Consider the following 20903-nt stretch of genomic DNA (forward strand, 5'->3'; position numbering starts at 1 on the left):
AGGAAGAAGAAGAGGAGTGAAGGATGGAGAGTCTCCACTAGGGAGCTCCTCATGAATATGATGTATATATAGGCCCAAACTAGGGCAACAACATACAATGACTACAATACCCTAACTAATACAAGTAATGTCTAAACTAACTTAATACATTATTCAACAGAATAAGCTCTTGAAAACCCTCTTGTCAGGAGGTGTTCAAATGAATCGGACTAGTTTGAACCAACATGATGAAGAATAAAAAGAATATAAACGAGAAGGACCGATTCGAACCACATTCACCTGAAACTTTTAAACCAGTTCGATCTAGTCATATGACTTTTCAATTGTTTCAAATCAGTAGAAGAAGAAGAAGATAAAAAAGAAAGAGAACTTGCAGGATGATTTTTGTCGCCTTTTGGCCAAATAAGTCGTATTTTGCCTGAGCAACTCACTGCTAGAAGCAAGCTAATAATTTGTTTTTTCCCACCTTCTTGGGCTGAGATTAGAAGTAGGCGGGGATTACAAGTCATAGGATGTAATTTGTCCTTGTTCGCCAATACTACTCATTCACCCTCTTTTCGAGTGGAGGAAACGGGTGAAATAAAGAGAATGAGTATTGCACAGAAGTGTTGTCGAGAGTAGTTCTCGAATATCACATGTTTCTGTTTTTTTCAATAGTGACAGCATGTGCACATACTATTACAACATTTATAAACAGTTAATTATTATTATTATTATTATTATTATTATTTTGAAAGGTTATATACAGTTAATTATTAACACTGCAACATACTTAATATTTTTAATCCCCCTTTGGTGAATGCACGTTGGCATGCACATTTAGTCAAAGTACACTGCATGTGCTTGAGGGTATTACTTATATCAAGGATGGAGACGATGATAATGATGATAAGAAGAACGACTTACCATACTCGGATTATTGGCATTTGTCAGTTGATGTTTGAGACTTTGAGAATTGATAGGAACTTTATCATTTATTATTTTTAAGATTATTATCCAATATGCCAGAGTTTGGAATTTTGGATAGGAAATGGATGATTAGTATGTGACAAGTTTGTAAGCAAATGATTCACACTACGATTTTAAATTACTAATCATGGTAGTTTCTATTTAAATTAATTTATTTGGATGTATAATTACTTATCCATATATTATGCTCTAGCTCAACTCCACATCTAACTCTTCTAAAGCAACACTCGCAGGAAGGAGAGGATTAAAGAGAAGGGTGCGCGAGCACCGACTGGGCGGAGGTTGGTGCACCGTGCACTAGCCGGATCAAGTGTTGTGCTAATGTGGCCGTTAGTGCCGTGAAAGGGATTATTTATTATCTTTATATGTTTACAGTTTTTTGTAATTTTAAACTTTTATATAGAAATCAGAATAATTATTATTATCTTTATATTATCTTCTTCATGAAAGGATTAGTTGAGTTGAGTTGAGTATATAGAAATCAGAATAAAATGATTTATCATACAATTTATGATTCGGTACTATTTGACCCATGTTATAATTTACGATTCAATTTCACCATAAAAAATGATTTACGATTCAATTTTGATTTTCAAAATATTGCATTCAATTACCACAGTAGGTGCTAGCACTCCCGTGTCAATTTGTGTTGAGAAACAAGTCACTGTTCTCCAATTCCTATCAATTTATGAATTAGCTTTGTGCTGTAATACATCCTTATGTACAAATTGAAGGAGTTTGAGACCAGCATGTGCAACATCTAGAACAACCGAAGGAAACCAAGGGAACACAAAAGGAGGAAAAGGAGTCGTTCATGGCACAAGAGAGGATCTAAAGCATGTCACTAAGAGGGGTGGAAATATCAATAAGTAATCGAGGGAGGGGGAACCCAATTTCCCTCTACTGGGTTATATGTTCAGTTGATTGGGCCCATGTCAAGTCTTTTATTTCTCACTTTAGAATGAGGCTCATCGTCCACTGTTTTATGATAGAGGGTTTCAGAGTTCTTGTTCTTATGCAGCTTTGCTTTCCCTTTTTTTCTTGTAGGGTTTTAGAGAGAGGCTTCTAGGATTGAAGACTCTTGCTACTTGAGCATTATCAGGCTTTGGAGAACCAACCTACGAGTCTATGACAGTAATCAACCTACAACGGTCCTCACAAATAAATTTCTGTGCCTGGACTCGCATATAAATTTCTGTGCATGGATTTATATTTATTTGTACAACGTTAGTGGCTATAACTATTTTTAGTCTTTATTCATCTCTACAACACCTATTTCAAGATCTTGAATTCGAAAAAAAGAACAATTTGTATGAATGTTTCAAGTAATCGAAATCAAGATGCATAGTATTTCATGAATTGTGAGAGTTTGGAAAAGCCATTCAACATCAAAAAGTAGCAAAGTTAGGTAATATTTGTTTGTACTGCATGGAGTTTCTTGATTCTTGAGGATCTTGGAGTTAAATACAGTTGGCGATCTAATAATTAATGCTCCATAAATTTATAATCTCTTATAACTTATTGCTCAGACCATGAACTAGGACTGTTCCAATGCTGATAATTTTTGCTCTCTTATTTCTAATGTGTACCTTCTTAGGTAATGTTCAAAGTACAAACAGGTGGTGAACATTAATGTTGTTCAAAGCATGGTTTCAAATTTCGGTTTCGGAATTCGTTTCGGTCCTCACCGAAACTGAAATTTTGGCTGAAATTTCAAAATTTCGGACGAAATTTGATGAAATCGAATAAAAGAATATTTTATCTCGTACAGAATTTTGGCCGAAATTTCGGGAAGATTTTAAATAATTAATAAAAAACGAGATCTTTGGGTGAAATCCCTTAAATTTCGGACCGAAATTTCAGATTTCAGGCGAAATTTAAAACCATTGTTCAAAGTACATATTGTATGCAGGTACATAGGAAACATTCTCCAGGTCGCAACAGCCATGAAATCTGGCATGGTAGTGGTAGTGATGCCAGTGACAGATGCATGCAGGGAGACTCTCGCCTTGGAGTGACAGTAGGAGGTGGTCAGGTTTTCTTCCTGCAAGACAGAATGTATAAAACTTATGCACTAGAAACGTGGGCAAGGCAAGCAAAAAGAGTTGGCCAAAGGAAGTGCCAAGTCGCTAGGGGTAAGGGGCAGGGGTGATAGACAACAGTTATTTGATAATTAATATTGTCTACCTTGTGTAAAATGCGGCCACCAACAATATTAATTATTAGAGCCTCAACGTACATTTACTTGAAATTCAAAAAAATCAATAGTTATAACTTATAACCCTTAAATTTTGAAGGGTGTTTTTTTTTTTTTTTTGGGAATTTGAATTGGTATCATATCTTCATCAATTTGGTACCAGAGCATCCATAGTAGGACCTATCTTACATTATATTGCCCTTCCCAATTAATAAAAATGTTGAAGAAGAGAGGAAGAAAGAAAGAGTTAGTTGAGGAGGCTCCCCCTCACTTATGTATTTATATGAAGTAAAAGATACAAAGACTAAAATGCCCTTAGGCATGCTACACACACAATACACACTCCTAACACTCCCCCTCAAGCTGGAGTGTATACATTGAGTATTCCAAGCTTATTACAAATATCACTTAGTCTAGCCTTGCTTAGGGGTTTGGTGAGAGCATTAGTAAGCTGGTCCACCGATCGAGTGAAAATAGTGCATATCTCTTTCTGCTGGATCCTATGATGTATGAAGTGGCAGTCCACCTCTATGTGCTTAGTACACGCTCATGGAAGACCGGATTGCTAGCAATGTGAATCGCTGCCTGGTTGTCATAGTACATATGAGCTGGTGAGGATGATGGAAATCCAATCTCAGATAAAAGTGAATGTAGCCAGATAAACTCACTGCTTGTATGTGACATGGCTCGATGTTCGGCTTCAGCACTTGACTTGCATATAACATTTTGCTTCTTGCTTCGCCAGGACACTAAGTTACCTCCCACAAAGGTACAATAGCCAGTCATGAAGCGTCTATCTGCTGGAGAACCTGGCCAGTCAAACCCTCTATCCTCTTATGGCCATGTCTTTTGAAAAGTAGCCGTTTCCCCGAAGCGCTTCTCAAATGTCGAAGAATCTGACTCACAGCTGCCATGTGGGATGTACGAGGAGCACTCATGAACCGGCTAACAACCCCCACTGCATAAGAAATATCTGGACGAATAATTGTGAGGTATATAAGCTTCCCAACTAGCCTTCGGTATCTACCAGGGTCATGTAGCAAGTCACTCTCTTCTGGGTGGAGCTTGGTAATTGGGTCCATGGAAGTTTAGCTGGTTTCATACCCAACGACCATGTCTCATCTAGAAGATCCAACACATACTCCCTCTGTGAGAGGGAGATGCTAGTACCCGAGTAAGCTATTTCAATGCCCAAAAAGTATTGAAGGCGGCCAAGGTCTTTTGTGGAGAATTCTTTATGCAGAAAAACCTTCAACTGTTGTATGCCAACTGTATCACTTCCTCTTATAATAATGTCATCCACATATACTATGAGGAGGACATGGCCAACACCTAACTGATGACTCAATACCGGATGGTCAACTGCATACTGCCTCATGCCATAACTCATGAGAGCCTGACTAAACTTCCCAGCTTGTTACATAAATCACTCAATCGAACTCCATTCAACGAGTTGGTAAACATGTCTGCAATCTGATCATTCGTTCGAGTGAACTCGGTTTGAATTTAGCCTGTCTGAATCCTGTGACGAATAAAGTGACAATCCACTTCTATATGCTTAGTTCGTTCGTAAAATACCAGATTCATAGCTATGTGAATGTCTGACTTGGGAAGCTAGTATTAGACAGCCGCATTGGATTCTGTCACAGTAGAGGGATGCAGGTGAGGAGTATGAGAATCCAATCTCTGACATAAATGATCTAGCCAAATTAACTCACAGCTGGTGTAAACCATGGCCCTGTATTCTGCTTCTGCACTGGATCGAGACACAACGTCCTGCTTCTTACGCTTCCAAGATACTAGATTTCCACCTATGAAGGTACAATAGCCATTAGTAGATCGCCGGTCAGCAGGAGATCCGGCCCAGTCTGCATCAGAGTATTCCTCAATTCTCAAGTGGTTATGCTTCCGGAAGAGAAGACCTTTCCCGGGAGCTTTCTTAAGATACCTCACTATCTAAATCACAGCTGGCCAATGTGATGTCCGAGGCGCACTCATATACTGGTTAACCACACCAACAACATATGCAATGTCCGGACGAGTGACTTTGAGATAGATCAACCGTCCTACTCACCGTCTGTATTGACCAGGATCATCTAGTGGCTCCCCCTGATCAGGTGAAAGCTTGACATTCGGATTCATAGGAGTCTGTGCAGGTTTTGCCCCCAGAAGACCTATTTCTTCCAAAATATCAAGAGCATACTTCCTTTGGGACAAAGATAGCCCCCTTTGTGAATGTGCCACTTCAATGCCTAAAAAGTATCTCAGAACACTAACGTCTTTTGTGCTGAATTCATTCTGAAGGAAATCTTTGAGGCGTATTCCTGCTTTGTCATTCCCTGTAATAACAATGTCATCAACATATACAACCAGCAGAATCAGACCATCCTTGCTTCGAGAGCTGAACACAGAATGGTCTACAACACATTGTTTCATACCAAATCGTAGGATGGCCTCACTGAATCTCCCAAACCAAGCACGAGGAGACTGTTTAAGACCATAAATTGCCTTTCTAAGCTTACAAACGGTATGCTGCAACTCCCCCTAAGCAACAAACCCTGATGGTTGCTCCATATACACCTCCTCCTGCAAATCACCATGGATGAACGCATTCTTGATATCCAACTGATATAGTGGCCAAGACTGATTCACGGCCACAGAAATCAATACACGGATGGACGGAATCTTTGCCACTGGAGAGAATGTCTCAACATAATCAATCTCATAAGTCTGAGTAAAGTCCTTTGCAACAAGACGGGCTTTTAACCTCTCAACAGAGTCATCAGGTAGGTATTTGACGGTGAACACCCACTTACATCCGACTACCTGAGCACTAGGAGGAAGGGAAGCCAACTGCCATGTCTGATTTTTGGCCAAAGCATCCATCTCAGCCTCCATAGCTACCCGCCATCCCGAATCAAGCATAGCCTCTCGAGCAAAGCGAGGAATAGAAATCGATGACAAAGATGATATAAATGCGGTATACGAAGGACATAACCGAGCATAACTTACCGCATCAGAAATAGGGTGATGAGTGGTACGAGAACGAGTACGGCTCGCAATGGGGGCATCAAGAGAATCATCAACCTGAGCATTATCATCAGAGGATGAGGGTAAAGAAGGACATGCTTGCTGAGAAGAGATGGTAGGGCATGAAGGCTCAATTGAAGTAGTAGAATGCTTGCGAGTATATACCTGGAAGGGACGCTGAACCGAATCCGGTGGCAAACTTGGAACCGGAACCGGCAACGGCAATGGAGGAGGAGATACCGATAAAGAAGAGGAAGCAGGAAAGTAGGTAGTATCCTAAAAAAGGAGACATCAGCACTGATAAATTTGCTGCGAAGCTGAAGACTGTAGCATCGGTAACCCTTCTGGGTTCGTGAATAACCCAGGAAAACACATTTGATTGCCCTTGGGGCTAATTTATCAAGTCTTGGAGTGAGATCCTGAACAAAGCAAACACACCCAAACACTTTGGGAGGTAACAGAAACGGATCCTCAGAAGGGTGTAACACTGAAAAAGAGGACCGATTGCTAAGAACTGAAGAGGGTAGACGATTAGTCAGAAAGCAAGCTGAAAGCATAGCGTCAGCCCAAAAAGATTTGGGAACATGCATCTGATACAGAATGGTGCGAGCTATATCTACAAGATACCGTATTTTCTGCTCAGCAACACCATTCTGTTGTGAAGTGTGGGCACAAGACGACTGATGAATAATTCCACGATTAGAAAGAAACTCCTGAAAACCGTGCCGATCAGAAAAATACTCACAGGCATTATCAGTACGTAAACATTTAAGGGAACATGAGTATTGATTTGTAATTTCAACATAAAATAAACAAAATGTAGAAAACACCTCAGAACGATCCTTTATTATATAAAGCTAGGTCATCGTGGAAAAATCATCAACAAAACTAACAAAGTACTTCCCACAAAACATAGGAGTACGACATGGACCCCAAACATCAAAATGCACTAACTCAAAAGGACTACTGACACGACTAACAGAACGAGACGGGTAGGAAACACAATGGTGTTTTCCATACTGACAGGACTCACAATGAAAAGGACTAATAACACCAGAAACAACTGAAGAACGCTGCAGACGCTCAGGAGAAGGATGACCGAGCCGGCAGTGCCACATAAAAGAATCTGCTGAGGTACTAAACGCCGTGGGAGTGATAGCATCATCCAGGTAGTATAGGCCATCTGTCTCATGCCCCGAGCCAATCTTCTTCCCAGTCGCAAGGTCCTGAAAAACACAATAAGACGGAAAGAATGTTACTGAACAATTAAGGCGATTAGTAAGCTGACTAACAGAAAGAAGATTGCAAGGAAAAGTAGGAACACAGAGTACAGATGATAAGGATAAGTGGGAGGTGGCTGTAACAGTCCCAGTGCCTGAAATAGGACATCGAGTCCCATTGGCCAAGGTGACCATCTTAGTAGGGGCACAAGAAGTAAAGGAACTAAGAAGTGTACTGTTACCGGTCATATGATGAGAGGCACCAGAATCAATGAGCCAGGAAGCGGAGTGGCTAAGGGAGCAAGATGGGTTGCTACCTTCTGTGGCAAGTTGAGCAGCCGGTGGTTTCCCTTTCTCCTGTAGGGGCAAAAGTGACTCATACTCAGTCAGAGAGACGACCATGGTGTCTGAGGTAGCAGGAATAGGTGCAGCAGGTGTCTCAGAAGCGGAGTGGGCGGCTAGAGCGGGACGCAGCTCGGGATGGAGATCATAACATAAATCAATAGCGTGACCCTCCATATCACAATGACTGCAATAACGTGAGCCACGACCCCGATAAGTACGGCCTCCCCCTGAATCTCGGCCAAAGCCATGGCCCTGTCCGCGACGACCGCGACCACGCCCCTTAGCTTGAGGGGGAGTGTTAGAATAAGCTTATGTAGCCTAAGGGCCTTATAATCTTTTCATATTCTTCTCATAATAAATATATGTGTGTGTTAGGGCAAGACGGCTAACACACAACATTTCATTCTCAAATCTCTCTGTTCACACAAATACCTCTAAAGGAGGAAGAAATGGTGGAACCGGATCGGGAAGAACTGGTAGAGTAAGAGAGGGAGACGTGGAGTATAGATAGCAGGTCCATGCTCAGTAGGTGTTGAGAAGAAGGAAAGAGACTCAAAGAAGGAAACACCGACGGAGACAAACAGTCGACAAAGCCTAGGGCTGTAACACTTGTAACCTTTTTGGGTGTGAGAGTAGCCCGGAAAGACACAGCGCTCAGCCCTGTGATCTAATTTATCCAACCCTGGAGCCAGGTTGTGAACGAAGCAAACACAACCAAATACCTGTGGGGTAAGGGGGAAGGAGTCTTCATGAGGATGTAAAATAGAGAAGGGAGAGTGATTGTATAGGACCGAAGAGGGCACACAGTTGGCAAAGAAACAGGCCGTAAGAATAGTATCACTCAAATACAATTTGGGAACATGCATCTGAAAGAGCATGGTCTGAGCCATATCTAGTAAATACCTCAACTTCATCTCAGCTACACTATTCTGTTGGGAGGTGTAAGCACAAGAGGACTGATGAAGAATGCCATGAGATACTAAGAAATCCTGAAAAACATGAGGTGTACTCCCTCGCATTATCGGTGGGCAAACATTTAAGAGGAAAACAATATTAAGTGGTAATTTCAGCATAGAAAGTGCGAAAAACAGTAAAGACCTCATATCGATCCTTTAATAAAAACAACCATGTCATTCGAGAGAAGTCATCCATAAAAACAATAAAGTATCTATATCCAACAAGCGACGTGGCCTTGAGGGACCCCAAACATCAGAATGAACTAACTCAAAAGGTCTCGAGACCTGACTAACAACCCGAGGGGAAAAGGACACACGATGGTGTTTCCCGAGTTCACATGACTCACACTGAAAGGGCTGAAGCGGAGACGAGACAACAAAGGTCTGCTGGAGTCGCTGAAGAGAATGATGACCAAGCAGACAATGCCACTGATAGGCGTCCACCGAATCATGTAAAATGGTGGGCGGTGTGCACTGAAGGTGATAGAGACCACGAACTGTCCACCTCACATCACGAGCCAATCGTCCTCCTAGTTGAGAGATCTTGAAATAGACAGTAAGAAGGAAAAAATGAGACAGAGCGATTAAGGGCTTTGGTAATCTGACTAACAGAGAGCAAATTAAAAGGGGACTTTGGAATACAAAGGACAAACGATAAAGTAAAGCCCTGATGGGGTGCAAGAGTACCAACACCAGAGATGGGAGTCGAAGTCCCATCAGCTATAGTAACTGACTGAGATAGAGAGTGAAAAGGACGAAATGAACTAAGGGACGACGAGTTACCAGTCAGGTGGTTGGAGGCCCTGCAATCAATAATCCAGGGATTGGATCGAGTAAGAAGAGTAGCAAGTGAACTACCTGGCTGTGCAAAACAAACAGTGGGTGGACGACTGCTAATACGAGGACACTGCAAGTCCTCATAGTTTGACCTGAAGATGGTAAAAGTATCGCTCGAGACGGTTGATGGAGCGCTGCCAAGGATGGAAGGAGATGATGAAGCATTAAGGGGATCAGTAGCGGTGAGGTAGGCCGAGCGGGAAAGACGGAGCTCAGGATGAAGGGTGTAGCAAATATCCACATGATGACGCTCCCTCCGACAATGAGTATAATAGGAGCGGCTATGACCACCAGTACCTCGGCCAGTACCAAAATCACGGCCACTACGGCCTCTGCCCCTGCCAACAGAGCCACTAACATGGCCATAACGGGTACCACCACCATCATATGCAGCAAGGGCCGAGCCTTAACATGAAGAACAATGGAAGAGCCACTGGGGAGGCACTGCTGGGCTCTGGAATAAATCTCTGTGAGGGAAAGAAGAGTGCCAGAACCGAGAAGCTGTTGTCGAAAGGGCAGGAAGTCTAGGCCCAGTGACTCAAGGAAACGAACAACATAGAGCTGGTCTCGTTGTCAAGCTAGAACCATCAAATCAGTCGAGCGAGCGACCTGAGAAGTCATGCTCTGCCAAAGGACAGCGCGGATCATGGCATTACTCTGCCGCCATCGATCATAGAAAGGATCAGAAGGGGAGGGAGGATCCCGCTCAATGAGAGGAATCCTACCTCGAGCGAGGAGGTAGGTCTCCAACTAAGATAATTGGAGCCATCAAGTTTGTCTGAGGTCATCTGCGGATAAGAGTGCTCCACAGTCAGAGAGTAGGTAGACGGAGTATAGCTAGAGGAGGATGCCAAAGGGGAGGCACCAAAAACTATCAGCAAGAGCTGGGCTAATAGGAGGATCCGTAATGACAGGTGGATCCATGACAAGAGAAGGAAGAAGAGACAATCAATCACCTTGGCAAAGAAGAAGAGGCTATAGGGAGCAACTAGCTAAGAGTCATCACAAAAATGATCCAAAAATGATGCCGCGGCTCCAAGGAAGAAACACAAGGAAAGAGGCCATAGAGGCAAACAAAGGGACAAGGACAATAACAAGAATGGAGCCGCGACAAAGTAGAAAAAAAAGGTTTGAGGAGATATACACCATGAAGAAAATGAAAGAAAGGAAAGAAAGGTCTAAGGGACGAGTTTGGAGAAGATTTAAGATAGGTGGGAAGAGTTCAAGGTGAGAGAAAAAAGAGAGAATGGAAGAAGGAAGATGGCTACAAAAAGGGAGGAATAGGGTGATTAGGGTGGATGAAAAAGAGGAGAAAGGCAGAGAAGAGGGAATAGGGGGCTGGTGGAGAGAGAAGAGGGTATGCAAGGGTCGAGAGGGGTGGTGGGATGAGGGGTGAAGGTGGGGTTAGGGGCTGGAATGGACAGGAGAGGTGGGGGATGGCTGGACGAGAAGTAGGGGAGGGGCGAGGATCGAGGTTAGGGGGGCGAGGATCGAGGTTAGGGGCGCGAGGGTCGGGTGCACGAGGGTGGAGGTGGGCCTAGGAGATGTCGGGGTGAGATCGGGTGGGTCTAGGAGGGGCAGAAGGTGGTGGGAAGAGGGTGGAAGGTGGTGGCTAAAGAGGAGGGTGGTTATGGAGAAGAAGAAGATAGGTTTTGGGTTAGTATTAGGATGGAAATAAAACAAAAAAAAGAAAAGAAGAAGAAGTGGGTGGATTAGTTAGGTTCGGTTTAGGGTGAAAGGAAAGGAAGAGGAGGAAGATGGGTTTTCTCAATGATGGTCCCTAAGGCACCACAACCCTAGGGCTCTGATACCATGTTGAAGAAGAGAAGAAGATGAATGACAGAGTTAGTTGAGGATGGCTCCCCCTCACTTATGTATTTTTATGAAGAAAAAGATACAAAGACTAAAATGCCCTTAGGCATGCTACACACAATACACACTTCTAACAAAAAAGATCCTTTTATCTGTCGAATCAATTAAAGTTTTGGCCTTCACCACCAACTCTCCCAAGTTGACTAGGTTTTTCCTCGCGTGACCTCTAGCTTGAGTACGAGCTCCAAACATTGGCTTATACAGAGCGCGTAACCTGTTACTTTTGAGGGTGCTCGTGCTACCAAAAACTTACAAAACTTTCTGTTCAACATGGAGTGTACTTCCATCTCGCCACCGTGACTTGAAGGAGACAAAGGTGACAATAGCTGCTACAAGTGAGGATGCCAAACTACGGTGGCACTCTAAATGAGACATCCAAGTTGGGCAGTTCTCAGCTTGCTAGAAACGGAAATTCGTCTTGTTTGGAGAATTTCCTCCACAATACCAACGTATGCATTTAGAATTTCCAGAACGCTCCAATATCGTATTTTTCACATTTTGCACAAATGTGTCAAGTCATACATTATTTGGCTGCTCTGTCGTCTGTAGATGACAGGTAACAACTTTAGTAGAATGTCCATTGTTGCAATACATTTTTTTGGTGCATACAAGAAGAATGTAAGACTTCTCAAAAAGACTTCCATAATGAGCAATCTTAAGCATGGATACTTTGTAGCCCAAGTTAATTGACAGGCATGACACAAGTCAGCATCATAATCCTCAATAACCTCGAAAAGTCAAATAACAATAAAAGAGCATGCCCCTTTCAGGGATATCGTTAACATTTTTCAAGGCTTAAGATCCATAGCTCCATCTAGATGGTTCTCAACCATGCATGAGTTGACAAACTCCGAAAGCAAAAAAAATGGCGGTCGACACAATTATGAGGCAAACTAAGTTTCTAAGCAAGTGTCATTACATTGACGAATGACAATTAATTAAGAGAGCCCCCAACTTTGGAATGAAACCATAACCAGCTCGGATTAAACTTCATGTAGTTTGACTGGATTAAACTTCATGCAGTTTGACAATAAATCACATATTTTCACTGTGTGAGAACCAAATTCTCATTCCATCTTTCTATCTCTATGCTGGGAAAGAATTACAAATCTTTGGTGGGCCATGGCTCGACATCTGGTATGGATTTTGTTGAAGGGTATTGTTAAAGGGCATTGCAATGTTTGTACATGTAACCCTATTTGGGCATATATATACATCACATTACATGGGAGCTCTCTAAAAAGACTCCATCTTCTCCCTCACTCTTCCTCTTCCTTCTTCTCTTCTCATAATAACATGGTATCAGAACAAATCTATCCAACAAAAACAACACAAAAAAAGGAAAAAGGAGGAAAGAAAGGAACAAACACCCTCTCTCCCATCTCTCGTTGATCTCTCTCTCCTCATTCTCTAACCCTAAGTTTGTTGCAGAGGCCTTATTTCATCTAGGTTGGCGCTCTGCTATGGAGGCAGAGATGGAGGCTCTTGCCTCTAACTGTACATAGGAGCTGGTTCTGTTGCCTCGGGGTGCCCAGGTAGTTCGCTGTCGTCCGGTGTTTACTGTTAAATATCTCCCTGATGGGACTGTTGACCGGAAGAAAGCCCGCATGGTAGCTAAGGGCTATACTCAAACCTATGGTGTCGATAATATAGAGAACTTTTCCCCATTTGTAAAGATACCGTCGATTAGTGCGCTCATTTCTCTGGCAGTTATGTGGGTGGCCCCTTTATCAGTTAGATTTTAAAAAAGTCTTCCTTCGTGGTAACCTCGCCGAAGAGGTGTATATGGGGCAACCTCTTGGGTTTGTTGCTCATGGAGAGATTGGTACTATTCGCCGTCTTTGGAAGTCGTTATATGGGCTGAAGCAGTCTCCATGTGCTTGGTTTGGCAGATTCAGCGACAGTGTTAGACGTTTTGGTTTGAGACAGTGTGCAATTGACCATGACCACTCTGTATTCAGTGATCGTTTTGGTGATGGCTACATCTTGTTGATTGTATATGTTGATGATATTGTGATCACTGGGGATGATGCGACAGGCATCCAGAGACCTAAGACGTTCCTTCAGACAGAGTTTTGTACCAATGACCTAGGATGTCTCTGGTATTTTCTGGGTATTGAGGTGGCATATTCTAGAGGAGGTCTTTCCTTGTCTCAGAGGAAATATGTTCTTGACATATTAGAGGAGACGGGATCCTTAGAAGCCAAACCGGCAAAGGTTCATATGGATCCCAATGGGAAGCTTCTTCTAGATCAAGGGAGTTGTTGGATGACCCTGGCAGGTACAGGAGATTTAAGTTGATATACTTAACTGTGACTCGTCTTGATATCTCTTATGCCGTGGGAGTGGTCAGCCAATTTCTGAGTTCTTCTTGTACTTCAGATACTTAGATACCCTGGCAGCCGTCCTTCAGATACTTAGATACTTGAAGAGTGCTCCTGGAAAAGGTTTATTTTTCAGGAAGCATAATCATACGGCTGAAGAGGCTCAAAGATGCTGATTGGGCAGGATCTCCAGCAGATAGGAGATCGACTATTGGTTATAGCACCTTTGTTGGCGGAAATCTTGTGTCCTGGAGGAGTAAAAAAGCAAGAGGTAATATCTCGCTCCAGTGCAGAGATAGAGTATCGAGCCATGGCCCATACATGTGGGGAGTTGACTTGATTGAGGTCTCTACTATTGCATATCGCTTTTCCTCCATCACCACTATCACTCTATTGGGATAACAGGGCAACACTTCACATTGCTTCTAATCCGGTGTTCCATGAGAGGAAAAAGCATATTGAAGTAGATTGTCATTTTGTCCCTGAGAAACTTCAAAAAGGAGAGATTAGCACCTCCTTCACTCGATCTGCCGATCAGTTAGCAAGATGTGTTTACCAAACCGTTGGGAAGTCTAAGTTGAGAGATAATTGTAACAAGCTAGGGGTTGTATGATATATACACTCCATCCTGAGGGGGAGTGTTGAAGGGTATTGTTAAAGGGCATTATAGTCTTTGTACATGTAACCCTATTTGGGCATATATATACATCACATTACATGGGAGCTCTCAAAGGAGACTCCATCTTCTCCCTCACTCTTCCTCTTCCTTCTTCTTTTCTCACAATAACATATTTTATAACATTTGTTATTGTTAGAGAGTTACATTTGTGTAGGCCCAGAGAACAAAATTTTCATTCCATATTGCTACCTCCATGTCTGGAAAGAATTTCAAATCTTTGGTGGGCCATGGCTCGACATCAGATATGGATTTTATAACAGTGGTTATTGTTAGAGAGTTAAATTATTGCAAGCCCCATTGTATTTATGTTTCAGTGTGTCTACTATGTTTCACAGAGTTTCTTTAACTTGTTGCTTTAGTTTATTTACCTTAGTTTGATAGGCCCATCATCAGGATGGTTCTAATGGCATATGATATAATTTTCTTTAGTCTCTTTAAGTAAAATAAATGAAGAGATGGGATGTGGGAGTGCATCTTGTAACTCCATGATTTCTCTTTCTTCTTCTTCCTATTCTTCACTTTCTCTCACATATTCTCTCCCCCATTCTCCATAAGAACTCTATTGTGGGCAACCATCAACAGCTTTAACAGAAATGATAACCTCATATCCACACAATGTACTCATACAGGATATCTTAATATACAATTAGAGAGAATGGACACTTGCAAACACGATAATGTTCTCAAAGAGAATAAGTTACATAGACTGATATAATCAATAATATTGATAACATAGAAAAGATTATTCTACATTAACTTAGGAAGGAAAGAAATTTAAAATGAAGCCCTAGACCTAGTGAAAATTGAAATAATAGTAAGATGTAGTGGACTTCTTAGTAAAGTTCAAGACTTGAATGAAACATCCCCCATAATTTATCTAGCATGTAAATTCATTAAAAATTGAAGTAGCATTCAATCACTAATAGTTTATCAATTCTAATGAAACTTAACTATAAAAATTAAGTTGTGAGAAATTAACTAGTATTTGCTTCAAGCAGACACAGTAGCTCACCTGAGAGGAGTATCCATTTTCTCTGTAACCTACGCTCGACTGATCTGATGATGCCGTTTGAGGGGAACAACTTACCCAACAACCAATGGAAGGGTTGTACTTCTCAATTTCAAAAAACTCATCTGTTTCAAATCTGCTTTCATCATTCTCTCTCTCTTCATGCTTAACATTTCCATCATCTATTAACTTCAGTTTTTCACGAGAAGCTTTGGAGTTGAGGCACAAATCAATTACGAAATCTGTGTTGTTAGTAACGGAAACCAGAGAACGTATATTTACATATCTGTCACCATCTTTCACACTCACTTCACTAGCAACAACATCATTCCCTAGCCTCCAACAAGCTGCGGGTGCAGCATAATTTAGCCTCACGGTAGTCCAAGGCCCATCCTTGGCAGGACTGATTTGAATAAATCCAGGTTTGCTGCCATTAGTAGACGTACGCTTGTCATTTTCGACTTCAGACTGAGGTGAGAGGAGTATAGCACATCTTACTCTCCCATGGGATTTCGTACTCTCATCTCCTCGAGGCATCTGGTGAATAACCAATATTATGTTACAAATTGTCAGAATTAGGTTTCATTTTACACTATACAAAAGTTAAGGATTATTTCAGAGGTCCATAAACCTTCTCCAACAGCTTAAGCTTTTGGAGTAATTGGTAGTTTCACATGGTATCAGAGCAAAGGTCCTCGGTTCAAACCTCCTTGATTGATAGTAAATATCCACATGCAATGGCCAGACCCAAAAGAGGGGCCACACGTGTCGCGTGTAGGCCAACCCTAAAATAGTGAGGCCACAAATGAGGGGGAGTGTTAAAGTATAAAAGATTTAATTAATTCCTTCTCCAACAGCTTATGCTTTTGGAGTAATTGGTAGCTTTGCACTTTCATCTTGAATAAATAGACAAAAGATGAAATAGGGATTCACCACTGGTTTTGCTGACAAAAGTTCTATCCAACTCAATTTATGATTAGAATCAGATGAATTTGAACTTGGATGGAGCTTGCTTGCTATCTGCTGCAAAGGAGCTGAATAGAATCCTATAGGTTCACCTGCCAAAGTAAACTCTGTGAATCGTGGATCCATATATAACTTTCAGAAAACAAGGTTATTCAAAATGATAACAATGTCCAGCAATTTACTCATAACCATAAAGAAAGAAAAAGCTGACAAAAAAATACCTTTTCCCCTGTCAGTCACAGTCAACTCCACCATGTAATAATCCTAGAGAGATTGAAATGATATGTCAGAGCCATGAGAAGGTGCAGCATAGTTATTGTGAGGAGTAGGGATGATATAAAATCAACAAACCATCCACTAAACAACATGAAACAGTCCGACCATACTGATCAAATGCACAAGAAAAATCTGAAGCTTTTGGGAGAGAATAGTCTAAACTGACAACAATGCAGGTTAGTAATTAGAATTGAGACTTGTAGACATTGTGTTAGATGATCTTTACAGTCATTGCATAAAGCATTCCTATCAAGTATTTTTATGTTGAAAGCCCATTGTCTTTCTACATAGTACTATTTAGGTCATTACAAGTATAGGTTAGACCAATGTTTTGAGTTTCGGTTTCTGTATGTGTTTTGGTCCTGATGGAAAATGAAACATGTCGGTTTCGAATGAAAATTTCGGTGGAAATCCTGTAAAAGTACAAAAACATATGGAAACATATGCAAATGATGGACATTTAAGATGAAGCTTCAAGAAGTGCCATCATAAAGCCCGAATACAAACTCAAAAACCATCAAATAAGCAAAAAAAAAAAAACCATAATAGTTTAAGAACACCAAACACCTAGTGGCATGCACTGTCACACAGTACATACCACACCACATCAAAAAAAAAAAAAATTATGTACACACACACACACAGAATATAATTACGTAAGACACTACATTCATGGTTTTGGTTTCGCTATGCGTTTTGATTTCGGTATGTGTTTCAGTAGGGGTAGGAACGAAGACATTTTGGTCATTTTGTGTTGGTTTTGGTGAAAATTTAAAACTATAGATCAGACAATCTTAAATATTGTAATTACAGATGTAGCCTTAGTGACTGCATCAAAGGTTGTTGAATAATTTCAATTCTAAAAATCGCGGCAACTAATTATCAATACATTGATTTTAATTAAGAAAGATGCATTCATTTTTTTGTCATTTTTATTTTATTTTTCTTCCTTTTTCATATTTTTCTGCTCGATCTGCAGAAGACGAAGGTGAGCCTTTTTTCATTTTTTTTCCCTCTTCTTTCCTCTCCCTTTTCCATTTTTTGCTGGGCTACAGAGAAAGAAGAAGAAAGTTGGCGTGTTTTTTTCTTCTGTTCTTCTCCTCGTTTTTTTATTTCTTTTGCATGACATGCAAAAGAAAAGGAAGAAGAATGATTGTGTTTATATTTATTTTTAATAAATTCCTTTTTCTTATGTTTTATATTTATTTATGTATTCAATATTTTATAATTTTTATAAAAAATTATTTTTCACTTTTTTCCGACATAAATCCAAAAAATAATAATTAACATATCCAAAGATTTTGACTTCACGAGAAGATCATTACAACGATATTTCTGATTAGTTATATGGCAATTCTAGGAAGCGGCTCATCTTGGAAGTTCCCCACCCCCATGCTCTGAGACTTTCAAACACTGATACTTGCTCTTCGTGATAGAAATGTTTACAAGAGCCAATGAAGGTCCACGATTGCTGCTGAGAGAGAGGGGATTGTAAACTAAGAGCCATATGGGATATGCTTTTGACTTTACAGCGAACCAGCTGGTTGAACATTGATCTATGATTTTTCACTTTTGATTTTATGAAAGAAGTTTCTTGTAGCGATTGTTAGGTATTGATGACATGACAGCATTTTTCTTTTGGAGAAGGAAATATACAGACTCAACTAGGCATCTCAAGAATGGTTTAAGAAGTTTAAAGATGCTATTGATGTGATTGGTTTTGTACAAGCAATGCAGATAACTCATAGGTTCATGTGCAGAATGAAACACTTGCTATACTGAATCAAAAATTTAAATCGTGAAATATAAACGAAATAGGTTGTATGATTACAATGCTTGGTTTGTGTTTAGAGATAATGGATGAATTAGATCTACTGCAGCATAATAGTGTACAAAGATAGTGCATATGAAATGGGAAGGGCATATTTTCATCATCTTTGTTTTTGGGATGGGGGGGCGGGGGGAGGGGGAGATACTTCCTCAACAAGTTGATACTTTACATTTAATCTGTAAATCCATCCCAATATAACGTTCTTTTAAAAAATACAGTAGAGCTATGAGATAGATCTTACAAGCCCGACGTTTAAAGCTAAATTCCATACATACCGGAGAATCAACTTTAAAGAAAAATGTTTCACTCCAGTTGATTGAGGCATGCCCAGATGGTAAGGAATGCTCAGAGATGACACCACGTGTGCGTGCACTTTGTTGCAGAAGAATTGACTCGCTAGGAATGCATTGATTTGGGGAAAGGCGGATCTCCAACGTGTATTGGGGAGTAATTAGTCCTTCAACACTAGGTAACTGCATTAGTAAAAAAATATAGGCTTTTAATTGAAAAAGTAACACCATTCTCAGAATTATCAAGATGGGATAAAATTTGGCAAACATTAAAAGTGGATACTGGTTGATCCAAAAAAAGAAAACAACTAGTACAACAGAAAAGTACCATAAGTTTGCTCTAGCTGGACTAGTGAAGACAAAAATCTGTTATACTAAGAATGCTATCTTGACAGAAAGATAAAGTTTAGCACTTTTTCCTACCAAGATCATTACATAAAATAAAATCTTATCTCTGCTAGAAGACCGACTAGTTGCTGACTAACTGGGACCAAGTGGCCCACCCCATGTAGGACAAGTATTTGGTGATTGGGACTGTTGATCTGGTGGGCCATCATCAGTGGATACAGTGGCCCTGGTCCAGAGCTGAATGGGGCTCCCCATATGCTTGAATCAAGGCCCCAAAAAAACAACACTTCAATTTATTTTTTTATGAGAAACACACTTTTTTCACCAAGGCCAGATAAATCATTAAGATCTCAGTCCAAGATAGGACAGTGGGGATCTGGGGATGGAGCGGACTAGTAGTGGCCCACCACAATCAAATCAACAGTCTGGACCACCATCAACGTATAACACAAGCTCAGTAGAATCTCTGGGTTAATCAGGGATTGGTTGGTTCCCATCTCATTATTCATAAAACTTGAATTGGAGCAACTTTTATATTTCCTACGCAGCAGAACACAAATAAAAAAAACAGGTACAAGCAACACAAAATGCTGTAACAATTCACAATGGCAAACACAAAGTATAAAGCCGTATCTAATGTCAAGCAATTTGGGCCAATGGCAGAGAGAACATGCTATTTTGAAAAATCAATAAACCAATATTGGTTTTACTGTTTTCCACAATGCTTTGGTTAGCAAGTTCAAGTCCCTCCTAAAACTTTTTAAACATGAGAAAAGTCATATCCGAAAGCAACATAACCTGAAGGAATGAAAAATACAGAATAGAGAAAACTATCAGCAAAACATTTTGAATAGGATGATCAACACCATTGATAAAGATAATACTCTCTTCCCTCTAGAAAATTTGCTTTTACTAGTTACATTATTTTTCCAAAAATGAAGTGGCTTTATCATTTCTGAATCATCATTTAGGATACTTCCTATTGGCCTTCTTTTAACAGCGTCTTCCTATTGCTCTTAAGTTTTTATAAACTGCTAATTGTCAACATATATCGTGCCCATTAAAAAAAAAGCCGTAACCTTTCTAGTGATCAGCAGAAAGGAACCCAGCTTCACTAGTTGGTGTTAACTCCTAATTGAACAGTATGGTTCTTTGTTGAGATCAATTCTATAAAGCATTCCCTGATTATCATGAGCATGGTTTGCACAGGAAAAATAAAAACAACAACTGAAATAATTTCTTAATCTGAAGAGAGAAAATGAACCTCAGCATCTGAAATAACCACTGTCACATTCGTCCGAAAGATCCTTAATTTGCCTTCCAAGTGAGCATCCAACATATTCTTGGACACCGGAACCTTTACGGGCTTAATATCTCCAGATGGCATCCTAATAATGTTTGAGAGTCCCCTAATTTCAGTAGCTCGTATAAATATTTCGCAGCCAAGCCTGTTTAGTGGGATAATGTAATAATTTTTCCTGTGGTGGACGTCAATGATTGATTTTCCATCATAAGTTGGTGAAGTAGTTTCCTGTTTAATGCAGTGAAATGGACGAGTAAATAGTTTTTAAACTAATTGACATTGTAGATCAATTGCGAAAGAACATCACAGATCCTACAGTTAATGATAAATTAAAATGTTAAGGGAAATGATATCCCCCCCTCTGACGGATAAAATCACACCCCACCCACCCCCCCCCCCCCCCCCTCTCCTAACATTATTCGTTAAGTTTTAAAGGCAAAGAAAAACATTA

General features: G+C 40.6%; 1 protein-coding gene across 1 annotated transcript in view; it reads right to left on the minus strand.

The window, feature by feature from the left end:
- Nucleotides 1-20903, minus strand: part of LOC143884917 (pleckstrin homology (PH) domain-containing protein) — a 113423-nt gene that overhangs the window by 23086 nt on the left and 69434 nt on the right. Inside the window, exons 42-46 of the mRNA XM_077388775.1 lie at nucleotides 20414-20680; nucleotides 18787-18984; nucleotides 16626-16668; nucleotides 16372-16496; nucleotides 15442-15975 (exon numbers count right to left, since the gene is read on the minus strand). Of these exons, the coding sequence (XP_077244890.1) occupies nucleotides 15442-15975; nucleotides 16372-16496; nucleotides 16626-16668; nucleotides 18787-18984; nucleotides 20414-20680 (1167 nt within the window). The remainder of the gene's footprint in view (nucleotides 1-15441; nucleotides 15976-16371; nucleotides 16497-16625; nucleotides 16669-18786; nucleotides 18985-20413; nucleotides 20681-20903) is intronic.

Source organism: Tasmannia lanceolata, unplaced genomic scaffold (assembly GCF_043159265.1).
Source record: "Tasmannia lanceolata isolate RefF3 unplaced genomic scaffold, GAP_Taslan_0.1 ptg000008l, whole genome shotgun sequence".
NCBI classification, from domain to species: domain Eukaryota; kingdom Viridiplantae; phylum Streptophyta; class Magnoliopsida; order Canellales; family Winteraceae; genus Tasmannia; species Tasmannia lanceolata.